The sequence below is a fragment of the Polypterus senegalus genome, chromosome 7 (genome assembly GCF_016835505.1).
Source record: "Polypterus senegalus isolate Bchr_013 chromosome 7, ASM1683550v1, whole genome shotgun sequence".
Classification (NCBI taxonomy): Eukaryota; Metazoa; Chordata; class Cladistia; order Polypteriformes; family Polypteridae; genus Polypterus; species Polypterus senegalus.
The window spans coordinates 45,755,666-45,768,980 of record NC_053160.1 but is presented as its reverse complement, the minus strand read 5'-3'; the positions used below and the strand labels follow the sequence as shown (position 1 = coordinate 45,768,980).

Genomic DNA, 13,315 nt, shown 5'->3' with positions numbered 1-13,315 from the left:
GCATCCTTTCAATGGCTGTTTTCTGCCAGGATGGAATCTGGCCTTCTGTAACCATGAATTCAATAAAAATTGTGTGAGAACATTATGTAGATCATTAGTCAATTTGTTGTTTGTGTCTTATTTTTTGCTTTTTTTCTGTAAAATTCCCAAGATGGAATTCTCAGCAGGGATGGGTATCAGGGGAAAATATAAAAACTGGCCATCTCACTCATTCTGAGAATGCCACTGACTGGAAGAAGTTTGAGTTAAGGGACTATACTGCTTGCTTTGTGCTGCGAGTTCTTTGTATCTCTCAACATTGCATTTACTGTATAAGTCTTTCTTCTTGTTAACTTTTTACTGGCTTAAAGTTTGCATGTTGGATAGATAGGATGCATGTGGGCAGCCTGGTCAGAATGTTTGTGGTCCACTATTTTTAATTTTATTTATTTGCCAGGTGATGTCAGGCAAAAGGCCTTCTAGGTTAAGGAAATATATTTTTTTTTTACTGTTTTTCACGATTGTCAGCTTTGACAATAATCCAGAAATTTTGGATTTATATGTAAAGCATGTTATGGTATTATAACTTTCAACTGAATAATTAGCACCTGAATAATGGAATTTATTATTTATATCACCCTGTCTTTGTGCTGCTCATCTTTCAGCTTCAGCTGCTGTTTTTCACTATTCTGACTCAAACTCCTACACACACCTTCAAGAGTTCACTGCAATATACTTTATAATGCATACAGATGTGCCACTGCAGAAGCACACAGCAAGAGGTAAAGGTAAAGCCCTGGGGGTTTGGGGTTCAAAGGAATAAGGTAAATTGGATCATTCTGGAAAACAGGGATATATACTTTGTATCTTGAACCACATATGGTTTATTTACCTGCTGTGGAATCAAAGAACATTAGATGAGCATCACAGTTTTGTAGCATTTCAGTGTTTCCATTCCCCCAGATTAATCTAATCAGATTCATGGGGCATCAGAGCCTATTCAAGTAACACTTTTTGCAAGGCATTTTAGTTTAGGTATCCATAGTTACAGTGAAGTTATAGCGTAATAATTCAGTAGGTTTCTGTGGAATTACAGTCTTGTTATGCATGTTACAGAAAAGATAACTTATTATGTACTTTCAAGAAGCTTTACTTTAATTTAAAATTTTTACATTATATTGTTACATAGACAGGAACACATTGGTCACTGCAGCATATACTGTAAATACAGTGTACTTATAGATGTCTAAAGCAGCATATGGCCTAATTCTAATAATTTCTTGACTTCTTATATTCAGTTTGAATCCCAGTATCATCTGCCACAAGACAAGCACCAAGCCTGGACCAGTTGCCTCTCCAATGTAGGACACATTCATACACACTCACCCTCGTTTATTCAAAGCCAATTAACCCTTTTCACAAAATTCAGAAGTGACGCATTGACGGGTAAACTACTTCTTATTATTTAGCTAGCAACAGATTGTGTTTTTTCTGCATATTTACTATATTTTTGAACTATTTTTGTAGTATTGTAGAAAAGCGCTACACAAGAGAGCATCAAAATTGGAGAAAGGCAATAATATTTTCATTTAGGATTTCCTTTAAAATTACCAAAGTGTGTTGACTTTATAATGCCAGCATGATCAAGCATACTGTCAAGCTTGGGTCACAAAGTTGCACAAGAGAGTTCAGCAGGTTTTCCAAGGAGTAGAAACTTTATTGCTGTTCTGCCAAATACAACTACAAGTCTCTTACAGAGGCGATCTGGCCTCACAAGAAACAGCTGTCAGCCCTGACTCCTGCTCAAAAGAACACAAAGTCTTCTTCATTAAGGGGAGTCCAGCGGGCTGGTAGCAGCGGCCGGGGCAGAAGGAGTCTGGGGGAAGAGAGACAGCAGAGTGAGTCCTCAGGATAGCCGTGGCTCAGTCTTTTAAATGTTTGTAGCCCAGCGTGAGGAGCATGTTGCGTGGCAAGCCAGCAAGCCGGCAGCTGATTCCGCAAAGAGGAGAAGATGTAAGAGTGAGTTTGTTTCCCATTGAAAAACTGTTTAAGAGGGGGTTTTGGCAGCAGCGGTCACAATAAAGTTTAAGCTAATGTGTTTTTTAACATTAGCTGTTCCATGTTGACAGATGTCTGTATATTATAATAGAATAGTAAACACAGAATATTAGCTTTAATCTTATAAAGTAACCATATTTGTTTACCAAGTGACCATTTATCTTCACATTGTTTTAAAACTTTTACCATGTTTGTTGTGAATTATGACATCACATGAAACACATGGACATACAGTAGTTTATTTGTAGTTTATATAGTTAGTAAGGAAAAAGGTAATTTAATCACATTGCAGTTACATTAAGCAATATACAGTATACTGACAGGACAGACTATATATCAGACTGCAAAGGACCGATTTTATATACACTATAGGGAGCGCATGATTTTACAGAGTTGTATTCCATTGACAAGGAACCTGCTATGCTGTCTTCTATCATTTTGTATATCTGTTGACTCACACATTAACTTCAGAACAAGCGTTTGCCCTTTCAAAAGCCAATTCCTATTTCTGTACAATACTAAACTTGTTTCAACCAAAAAGGCACAGCATCAATCTTAACGCAGCATGTAAATTGTATGTACTCATTAGATTAAATGTAGAAAAAAAGCTGGATTTTTGTCTGTGATATTTTGATTGCTTGGATCCATTTTCTTCACTCTATTTCATCAGTCGGAAAGCTGTTGAAACTCAGGCAAGGATGTTTTTGTTGAGAATTTAAACACAGAGGAGCACTACAGAAGCTGTTCTTTCATGATTCTACCATTGTTTAGGATAAGCGGGAGAGAGTTTACAAGTTGGCAACGCCTCTCAGAAGAAAAATATATGGAAGTGTGAAAAGGGTGTCACAAACTCCACTCTAAGTCATAGTAAGGTTTGGGGCAGCCACCCGTATATTTGATATCCTGACTACAAAGTTGCGAAAATGTAAACAGCACTGATGTGCACAAAACCAAGTCCAAAACAGAACTGAGGGAACAGGGAAAAGGTGGAGGCTTTTAAAGGGGAAGACAGGAAGTGAGGTCAAAAGGGTCCGGCTCATAAGGGTCTTCAACCATAGGCTCGAGTCCAGATGTGACATCACAGGGGCTGGATCTGGCAAGGTCTTCTTCCATAGGCTCGGACCCAGAAGTGACGTCAAGAGGGCCAGGTGAAATCTTCCGTGAATGGCCTGCAGGAAAGGGAGAAAAAGAGTCAGGGCACTCTGCCACATCCCGGTCTAATTCAGAATTGCCCTTACTCAAGCACTTTAGCTGCCTCCCATGCGCACATGTGTGACAAAGGTTAATTTAGTGTCTCCAATCCATGTACTCTGCATGTGTTTAGGATGTGACTGAAAAATCGGAGATCCTGAAAAAAAATGCAATGTTGAGAGAAAGTGCAAATTCCACATAAGCTGAGATTCGAACACAGACTGAGGCTGAGTGAGCCATAACGTTACTCTGTCCTAATTCCATACAACATAAATAATTGTTAATGATAAGTTATTACTCAATTAAAGTCTTCTTTTTGACATATGGGAAGAAAATATAAAATAGCAGCCTAGTGAAGAAAAACAGTACAAAATATACTGTGAATTGAACTGTATACAATGCTAGTGTATTAGTTATGATTAGTTATTACTGTATTAATACGCTCCTGATTCATACTGATAAAGGTGATTGTTTATATACATTAAAAAGTGTGCTGTGAGCAGGATATTCATTGAGTACTACTTGAAGTTGTTCAAATTATAGGGCTGTACTCAGGCACTTCAGTGCAAGGCTGATTATGTCTGGTAAACTTTAGATAGTAGTAATTTTTCAGTTGCTGATGACCAGCTCTAGTAAAGAATAACAATATATCAGTGTACACTATAATTCAGACCTGGGTGTTATCAAAACAGAAATAAAGTTTTTTTTAATAAAAAAAATAAATGAACTGAAATGATTTAAAATAGTCTTGTTTGTTCAGATTTTATAGTATAAATATGGGCTAATACACCTATAAAGTTGCTACTGTATTTGAAAGCTGATATTGAAAAGCAGATATGTTAATTAAGCAAAAATCTTGAATAATGTTAAGCTACAGTTTAGCCACTTATTACCTAACCGGTTATAATGAATTAAAGGCTGCAGCAACCGTAGCCGTATTGGACTGATTTTACACATTCCAGTAATAGAATACATTCCTAAGGAAAAAGAAGACATTGTTGTCTTTGGCTAATGAATGTAGACAAGTAAGATGAAAGATGAAGATGGCGTCGACTGGTGTGGCTGGCCGTCTGCTCGTCTCGCTTATCTATGATTTAACTTCATTTTTATGTATTAGTTTATCTCAGCAGCCACTGTCCTATGATCGTGATTCTTTACTTAACATATTTTCTTGCTTGCTTTCCTCTCAATTTTCATCTCCTGATGGGATATTATGTGAACCTCCACCTTTGTTTTAATTCATCTCCTGCCTTCTTCACCTGGACGCCGGTTTTCATCTGTATCAGTGAGCAGAATGCCTCTCGGAGATGCAAACGCACCCATCGGCGCCGTGGAAGAAGAGCCGGTATTGCTTTTAAACAACGCCGACTCAAGTCCCAGAGCTTGGATTCCTGATGCCTGCGAGTTGTCTATGACCCATCTTCTCCTTCACAGGACTCCATCCCTGGTCCATGGGCGCAGGATACCAGATTTAATTTCTCCATCTTAAGGCGGCATCACTCTTCCTCTGTGTGCTCTCTGGAAGTAAACACTGCTAATCTTCGCACGCTCACCCGTGCTCATCCCACAGCAAGCTCTTCTACTTCTATCAAGGCTGCTCTCTTGAACGTGAGATCAGTGTCTAATAAAACTTTTATTCTGCAAGACTTTATTATCTCAAATAAACTAGATTTCTTTTTCATCACTGAGACCTGGATTGTATATAGTGACTCTTCATGTTTTACTGACTTGGTAGCATCAGGTTATTCGTTTTTAAACTCTCCTCGGCTGACTCGTCGTGGTGAGAGCATTGCCACTGTTTTTAAAAGTTTGTTCTTGTGTCGGAGCCTTTCAAGGGGTCCATTTAGTAGCTTCGAACTGCAACTTTTCGAAGTGTGCAGCTCCCTTCTTTGTTGTTGGCTGTGGTTTATAGACCTTCTGTGATTATTGATATCTTCATTTCTAAATTCTCTGATCTCCTGGCTGATATTATAGTCTTCCATGACAAAGAATTTATTGTTGGTGATTTTAACATACACGTTTGTTGTCAATCGAAACCTTTGGTTAATGACTTTTTATCACTATTGGACTCATTTGATTTTATCCAGCACATTAATACGCCAACTCACTCTCTCGGTCACACCCTTGATCTCGTTCTTACACGTGATATTTCAGTTAATAATATTAATTTATGTGATGTTTCTTTTACTGATCACTTTTGTAAAATGATAGATAGATTTGAATATTACTGTTGATGTTCCTACTACTAGTTGTGCTCCACGCTGTTCTCACTTTTTAAATTCTATATATCCAATTTTAAAACCATATTCTCTAGTCTTGATGTACATGTTCAATATGATGGTATCGATGATTCTGTTTTAGAATTTAATTCTTCTTGTAAAACGGTTTCAGACTCAATTGCTCCGCTCAAGATATGCTGTAATAAGGGAAGACCTGCTCCCTGGCTAAATGAAACTACGCGACTGATACGCCGTGCCTGTCGAACTGTGGAACGGCATTGGAAAAAAGATGGACTGATTGTTTCTAAACAGATTATTAGGACTTCTCTGTTCAATTTCCAGGTTGCAGTTAAGAAAGCTAAACACGATTTCTTCACTGATTTAGTATTTGTCATTCTAAGAATCCTAGGGTCTTATTTAATTCAATTAATGCAACCATTCACCCTCATTTTGTGACAGGATTAAATAGTACTGTTCTTTCATGTGAGCAGTTTCTTTCATTCTTTGCCAGTAAAATGATACAATCCACTGTGGTATTGTTCCAACTGGCTATGAACTTCCTACTGTTAATCATGGAATTGTTTTGGAATCTTTTGATCTTGTCTCACTTTCACAGTTAAAAAGTACTATTGACACCCTTAAACCTACTCTCAGTCCTCTTGATATTGTACCACCATGCCTCTAAGAGGAAGCCTTTGATGTTTTGGGCCCATCTTTACTAGCCATTGTCCATGGTTCTATTAGTGAGGGGTTTGTGCCCTCATTTTTTAAACATGCTGCGGTGCATCCCTGTCTAAAAAAGGCAGAATTAGATCCTGGAGTTTTAGCCAATTTTTGCCCGATTTCCCAATTGCCAGTTCTGGCTAAAATATTAGAATTATTTATAATCAATTGGTTGATCACCTTAACTCCAATAATTTATTTGAGATCTACCAGTCTGGCTTTAGGCGTTATCATGGTGTTGAGACGGCCCTCCTTATAGTATTCAATGACATCTCTATTATTACTGACTCAGGTGGCGCTTCAGTCCTTGTCCTCCTGGACTTGACTGCTGCCTTTGACACAATTGACCATGAGATATTGCTGTTGCAGCTTGAACATCTTGTTGGGCTTAAAGGGGCTGCTCTTAACTGTTTCAGGTCATATCGAACTGGTGGACACTTTAAATGCCTCTTTTTCGTCTACTGGTCCTCTTAAATGTGGTGTTCCTCAGGGATCCATTTTGGGTCCTATTTTATTCTCTATATACCTTCACCCTATTGGAGCTATTTTTAGGAAATTTAACATTTCTTTTCACTACTATGCTGATGATACAAAGGTTTATATTCCCTTCTGACCTCTGCAATGAATCAACTGCAGAACTGTCTTTTTGAACTAAGATTCTGGATGGCTAATAATTTTCTTGATCTGAATCAAAATAAAACTGAGGTGCTTATGGTGGGTCCATCAGTTAAAGCCCAAATTTGTCTTGGACTTCTCGACTCTTTCTCTGTCTTTTGCAAACCTTAAGTCCACAATCTTGGCGTTATTTTTGACAGTAACCTCTCTTTTGAGAAACAGATTAATTCTGTAGTCAAGAGTTGCTTTTTCCAGCTTCGTCTTTTAGGTAAGATCAAGCCTTTTTTATTTTCTAGGGATCTTAAGAAAGCTACACATGCTTTTATCTTTTCTCGCCTTGATTAATGCAACTCGCTGTATTCTGGGATTAGCAAATTGTAAACTATAACTGCAGGTTACAGTTGGTCCAGAATTCTGCCGCTCGCTTTCTGGTTGGGGCAAGAAAGTCTGATTCTGTTTCTCCAATATTAGCTTCTTTACACTGGCTGCCTGTCAGTTGTTGAATTGATTTTAAAATCTTATTGCTAGTTTTTAAATTTTTATTTATCGGAATTGTGTGCTTTACACCAGCCATCTAGAGTGCTTAGATCTTCTGGTCACTTGTCTCTATTGTCCCTTGTGCCAAGTGTAAAACTATGGGGGACAGGGCTTTTGCAGCTGCTGCTCCTCGCCTGTGGAACTCTTTACCTTATTACATAAAGGAGTCGCCTTCAAATGAACTATTTAAAACAAGATTAAAGACTCATTTCTATTCACTTGCTTTCCGTGACCTTCAGTAATACTGATGGTTTCCTCATTGTAATTATGTAATCTGACTTCTATTTATTATTTATTTTATTTATGTGCATTTATTTTATTTCTATTTATGTTATTTATGTTAATTGTATGAGTTTTTTTTTCTTCTTTTATTGTAAAGCACTTTGACCACAGCATTCCTACAGTATGTTGTTTTAAATGTGCTATATAAATACATTGACATTGACTTTAACAAGATCCGTCATTCATTGACCTGTTTAATCAGCTGCAGTGGTCCTAGCAAGTGACGTTTGTGCAGGCAGCACCAGGTGTAAAGCAGGACTGGACCCTAAGCAGCTGTTATCATATTTCAGTGAATACTAACACACATGCACAGAGGCAGAGTCTGGCTCAGTCAAATTTACCATTTAATGGAACCTGATTAACTGAGAAGCAACTGAAATACCCAGGCATGTTTGTGTCAGGCTACTTAGATAAACGATGTTCTGAACCAATAATCTCAAAATGGTTTCTTTGCAGGAGTGCCACCTCAGCAAAGAGCATGGCACAGGTAACATTTGTTATTTGACAAGAAGCTTTCAGCTGTTAATAAATAAGTTTCATAATTTTAGAATACCTTTCCAGTTTGGTTTAAGTTTTTGATTTTTTCTAGGTAGAAGGCAAAGGTGAATACTCCACTCTGACATCTTATCCTGATTCGCCTCGATGGGATTTGCTTCTCAAATGCATTCCTGTCAGTTATACAGTATGCATTTATTAAAATATACTTGAAGCAGCATTATGATAATGAAAAATTGGATCAGAGCAAAATAATATGATGGAATTTACTGTGATAATATAAGTTGTTTGTGTAAATTTCTCCCTGTGTTGAACAAAGGCTCTGGATTTGTGTGCCAATAATTTTGAAAGTTGCTTTTCCATTCCAGCCATTTACACCCCCCGCTCCCCAATCCCCAATTATGTAGGTATATAATCATTTATTTGCACATTTTAATTCACTTAATTCATTATTTAATGTTTATTTTACAAGTCTTGGTTATTAAAATGTATTCAAGTCTCATGATATAATAATGTTAATCCAGTATTGAATGTTTCATGACATAGGAAAAGATTAAGAAGCACTACTCTGGAGAGTGCCGCTGAAAACAATTCAATTTGTGACCTTTTCAGTCAAGAATTCCTTTTCCACAAGAAGTCAGTGAAGCCATCACTAGCAAAAGATGCAGTAACGCAGTCCAAATATTAGATGAGACTATTCATAGAAAATCTGATTTTTCATGACCTTTCAGTTTCATTATTTCCATTCTCCCAAGTGGGTGAGTTCATAGTTATCTGACTCAGTCCTTATTTATCAATCTTTATTTTTATACAGCAACATTAACAATGTGTACCTTTGTAAACCCTTTAAAGAAAAAAAAGCACATTTGAGTAACGTGTGTGTACAATAAATGTATTAAAATTTAGCATAATTATTAAAAAAGAATACACTATTGACAGGCAATAGAAGGAGCATATGAAGTACCTGATGAAGAGTACAAAGTGATGCACCCTGAATCAGAACTGTCATCTACAAATGTATTATTAGAGTAATTGCTGTTTCTATTATTCTATTGCTGTTACTTTTAATAATGCATTATGATTATACTGTGCTGTTTTATTAATCTATTTCCACTCTTCTGTGTTTGCAAAAAATTGATTAACAGAAAGACGGTAAAGAAAAATATTAAGTATTTAACCTCATCTTTAAATAATAGGGGGGTCGTTGAACATAAAGCTGTTTTCCTACTGGAATAGTCCAGTATTCAATGGAAAGGCCTCTGTATGATAGTTGCTGCTTAAATAGTTCTCAAGAGGTAGACAGCACAGAGAAAGTAGAGGTTCAAAGCGTAGAGTAATAGCTTCATCTCTTTTGAAAGATCTCCCACTAATGTACTGTATGTTATTTTTATCAACATATTGTTTTGATGTCATTCTTGTTATTACTATTGCTGAATTAAAAGTTAACCTTTTCTGTTATTTTCAGGTACTTGTATGAACTAGGGAGAAGACATGGAAATGTGCCTATTGGATTACTGTTAAATGTCTCAAACAAACATTTAAACATGGTTGCAGCATGCTGCGTTCCTTCTCTATCAAATTTCTGTTTCCTTAAAGAGGTAATGTGTGTTGTTGTTTTGTTCTGCCTTTAATGGGCTACAAAATTTAGCCACCCCATCTGTCAAAACTGCACAAGTCCCCTTGCTGCCACACTTCATGGTCGTGCACTGACTTTCGAACAACAGGCACGTGTACAAATGAGTATTGGATTCCTCCTGTGATTATAATAATTGTAGCTTTGATATTTAAAGTGATTAGGACTTGTGCCTAGTAGCTTAGATATACCATTACAGTTCATAAATCACCTTTCATGGTAGTCACAATAATAAGGTGTACCACTTTCTATCACTCCAAAACCTTCAGACATCTCAGTCCTTCCATATTAAAACAAAGTGTGTGTGAAATATTAATACAGTAAGAAAAACTGCACTCCTTTAGCTACTGCCATCTGTGATATGTGGCTCATTATATACTTATGTAGCACAGTGTCACAGTGGAAAGAACTGATGTTTCATGGCCCCAGGTGATGGGGTTCAAATCCCAGGCTTATTACTCCCTGGGTGGAGGTCTCTGTGTTCTCTCTGTTTGTTAGATTTATTCTCCTGGTGCTCTGTTTTCCCTGCCTCATCCTAAAGCAATAGATTAGGTTATAGATTATGAGTTTGTGTGCATAAATATGTTCTGCTATGTACTAATCCCTGCCTAGGGTTAGCTACTGCGCCTCTTCTGCACTATAATACTAAACTTTTTTTAAGAATAGAGTGGTGGGTGAATGGAAGGATGACATACTTATTCACCAATATTGAGTCTTGTGCTATAATACCATATAAGGCAAAAGTATTTCCATCCATCCATTTCTTGAAACCATTGCTTTCCTTTTCAAGGGCACTGGGAGTTGGGGCCATTTTCAAAAGTACAAACTAGAAACAAAACCCATTATAAGTTATGAGAAAAAATTCATTTGGACCTGAGGAAAACAAGAAAACTCAATTTAGACAATGAATCCAACTCATGTGGGAAGAAAAAGTATGTGAATCCTTTGGAATTACCTGGTTTTCTGGATAAAGCGTTAATAAAATGTGATCGGATCTTCATCTAAGTCACAAGTATAGACAAACACAAAATGCTTAAGCTAATAATCCACAATTATAATATTTCCTGTCTTGGTTAAACAAACCTACCAGTCATTAATTCACAGTGTGCTGTGGAAAAAGTAACTGAAGGCTTTAATAATAAATGAATAACTAGTGAAACCTTCTTTGGCAGCAATAACCAGTCACAATAGCTGCAGATCCAGAGGAATTATAGATCATAATTCCTTGCAGAACTGTTTCAGCTCAGAGCTATTCTTAGAATTTCTAGTGTGAACAGTTCTGTTGAGGTCATTCCACAGCATCTCTGTTGGGTTGAAGTCTAAGTTCTGACTGGGCCAATCCAAAAGGCAGATTTTCCTTTTCTGAAGGTATTCTGTAACAGATTTACTTCAATATTTACTGTCATTGTCCTGCTCTATCAGCCAGTTTCTATTAAGCTTCGGCTGGTGGCAGTAGGATACCTTGATAAACTTGAGAATTCATTTGCCCGCTTGATGAATGCCAGCTTGAAAGACCCAGAGGAAGCAAAGCAGCTTTAAATCATGATAAAAAATTATCATGATACTCCCTACACTGTACTTCAATGTTGGGATGATGTTTTTATGTTGCTGTGCCATTTGTACTGATGCATATTCTAGCAATGCTTTTGTAGGAGAACTGTGGCTTCCCTTTTGGTGTCCTGCCTTTGACACCTTGCCCATTCAATGATATGTGTATGGTAGACCCAGGATTGAGATGTTAAACTCTCAAGCCTTTAGCTGTTACTCTAAGGTACTTTTTTTTTTACCTCATTAAGCATTCTATGTTCTAGTCATTATGGCTTGGGCAGCAACATTTAGTGAGAGCAACCACAATGCTAAATCATCTCCATTTATACATAACTGTGGACAAATGATTATACATCTTTTTCACATTACTCTGTTTCCATATCCAGCTCTATGCAAATCAACAATTCTTAATCATAGATCTACTGAGATATCTTTTTTGAAAGGCATTTTCACACAGAGGATGTAGTTTAAAGTGCTTTTGAAGATGTCAAAGAAACAGTTACAAGCAAAGAAAAAAATTACAATTATGTAAGGAAAATAATGAATAAAACCTATATGAAAAATAAATAATGCACAGTTACTTAAGTTACTAAGAGAAGTAGAGTACTTAAATATAGAATTTGTTTTAAAGTCTCAAAATTAGAATGAGATCAAAAGGTGAGGGAGGACAAAAAAAGTAAAAATCTGCAGTAGTTACAGGCCAAAAGACCACCTAGCCCCCAATGGACATTCTGTCTAACACAAATGTTCTTAAGTAGTTCTTTATTGCTTTTTAGGCTTCATTTTAGAGGATTCAACACAGTGGGTTTCATGGCAAGGTGGAGTATCTGCTTTCATTCAAACATCACAAGTGGCTGCAGGAGGTGGTGGTGGAGAAAGCCTTCACTGTAGCAACAGAAAAGACTAATAATGGATAATAATAAAGAAACAATTAATAATGATTGCCGATTCATTGAAGAGTATGTTATCTTCAATGCAGATATAGTTTATTAAGAGCAGAACTAAAAAATAGTTATGAACAAGTCCAATTACAAATTTGAGTTTAAGGAGTTTTTTGAAATTATCCACGGTGTTAGCCTAGTGTATCTTTTTTGGTAAAGTATTACAGATTTTTGGTGCATAACAGAAAAAGGCTGCCTCACCACTTCTTGTATGCTTAGCCTTTGGAATAATAAGCAGACCAATATTAGAAGATCTAAGGTTACAGCTTAGAATGTAGAAAAATATAGGAAAGAGTAAGGTTATTTAAGGCTTTATGTACCATCAGTAGTATTTTAAAGTCACTTCTAAAGGAGGGTCTATAGACAGGTAAAGCTGCTTGTCATTTGCATAGTTGTGGTAGTTCATGTTGTGCTTTCAGATAATCTGGCATAATGAGAGCAGGTAAATTGAAAATAACAGTGGAACCAGAATTGACCCTTGTGGTGCTCCGTATGCAATACCATAGATCCATAGACTACAATCACCACAACTAACAAAGAATTTTCTACCTGTAAAATAACACTAAAATCAATTTAAGACACTGCCAGAGAGGCCCACCCATTGGCTAAGACAATTTATAAGATTACTGTGGTCTATTGTGTCAAATGCTGCACTCAGGTCTAGTAGATAGATAGATAGATAGATAGATAGATAGATAGATAGATAGATAGATAGATAGATAGATAGATAGATAGATAGATAGATAGATAGATAGATAGATAGATAGATAGATAGAACACATCAGAAGCTGGTTCTTGTGGAGAGCAAAATCAAAAAGTATTTCTAAACCACACTTCCAGTCTTGTTTATTTGATTTGACTTCAGATTTGCCAACTCCTGACTTCAGTTAGCTTTTGTCATTAGCTTAGGAGGTTACATACTTTTTCCAAACTGCACTATGAATGTTTAAATAGTGTGCTCAGTGGGTGCATGTGCAATAAAATTATTTGTGCATTATTAGTTAAATCAGATTGTGTCTGTTCATTATTGTAACTTAGATGACAATCTAAGCATATTTTAACTCTAATTCATTCATAAATGCTGTTCTTTCCAA

At 36.6% G+C, this 13,315-nt stretch overlaps 1 protein-coding gene across 1 annotated transcript in view; it reads left to right on the top strand.

Annotated features, from left to right (window-relative positions):
• The window catches only part of gc (GC vitamin D binding protein), a 149,659-nt gene that overhangs the window by 80,326 nt on the left and 56,018 nt on the right, over window positions 1-13,315 (top strand). Inside the window, exon 5 of the mRNA XM_039758572.1 lies at window positions 9,565-9,697. Coding sequence (XP_039614506.1) covers window positions 9,565-9,697 — 133 coding nt within the window. The remainder of the gene's footprint in view (window positions 1-9,564; window positions 9,698-13,315) is intronic.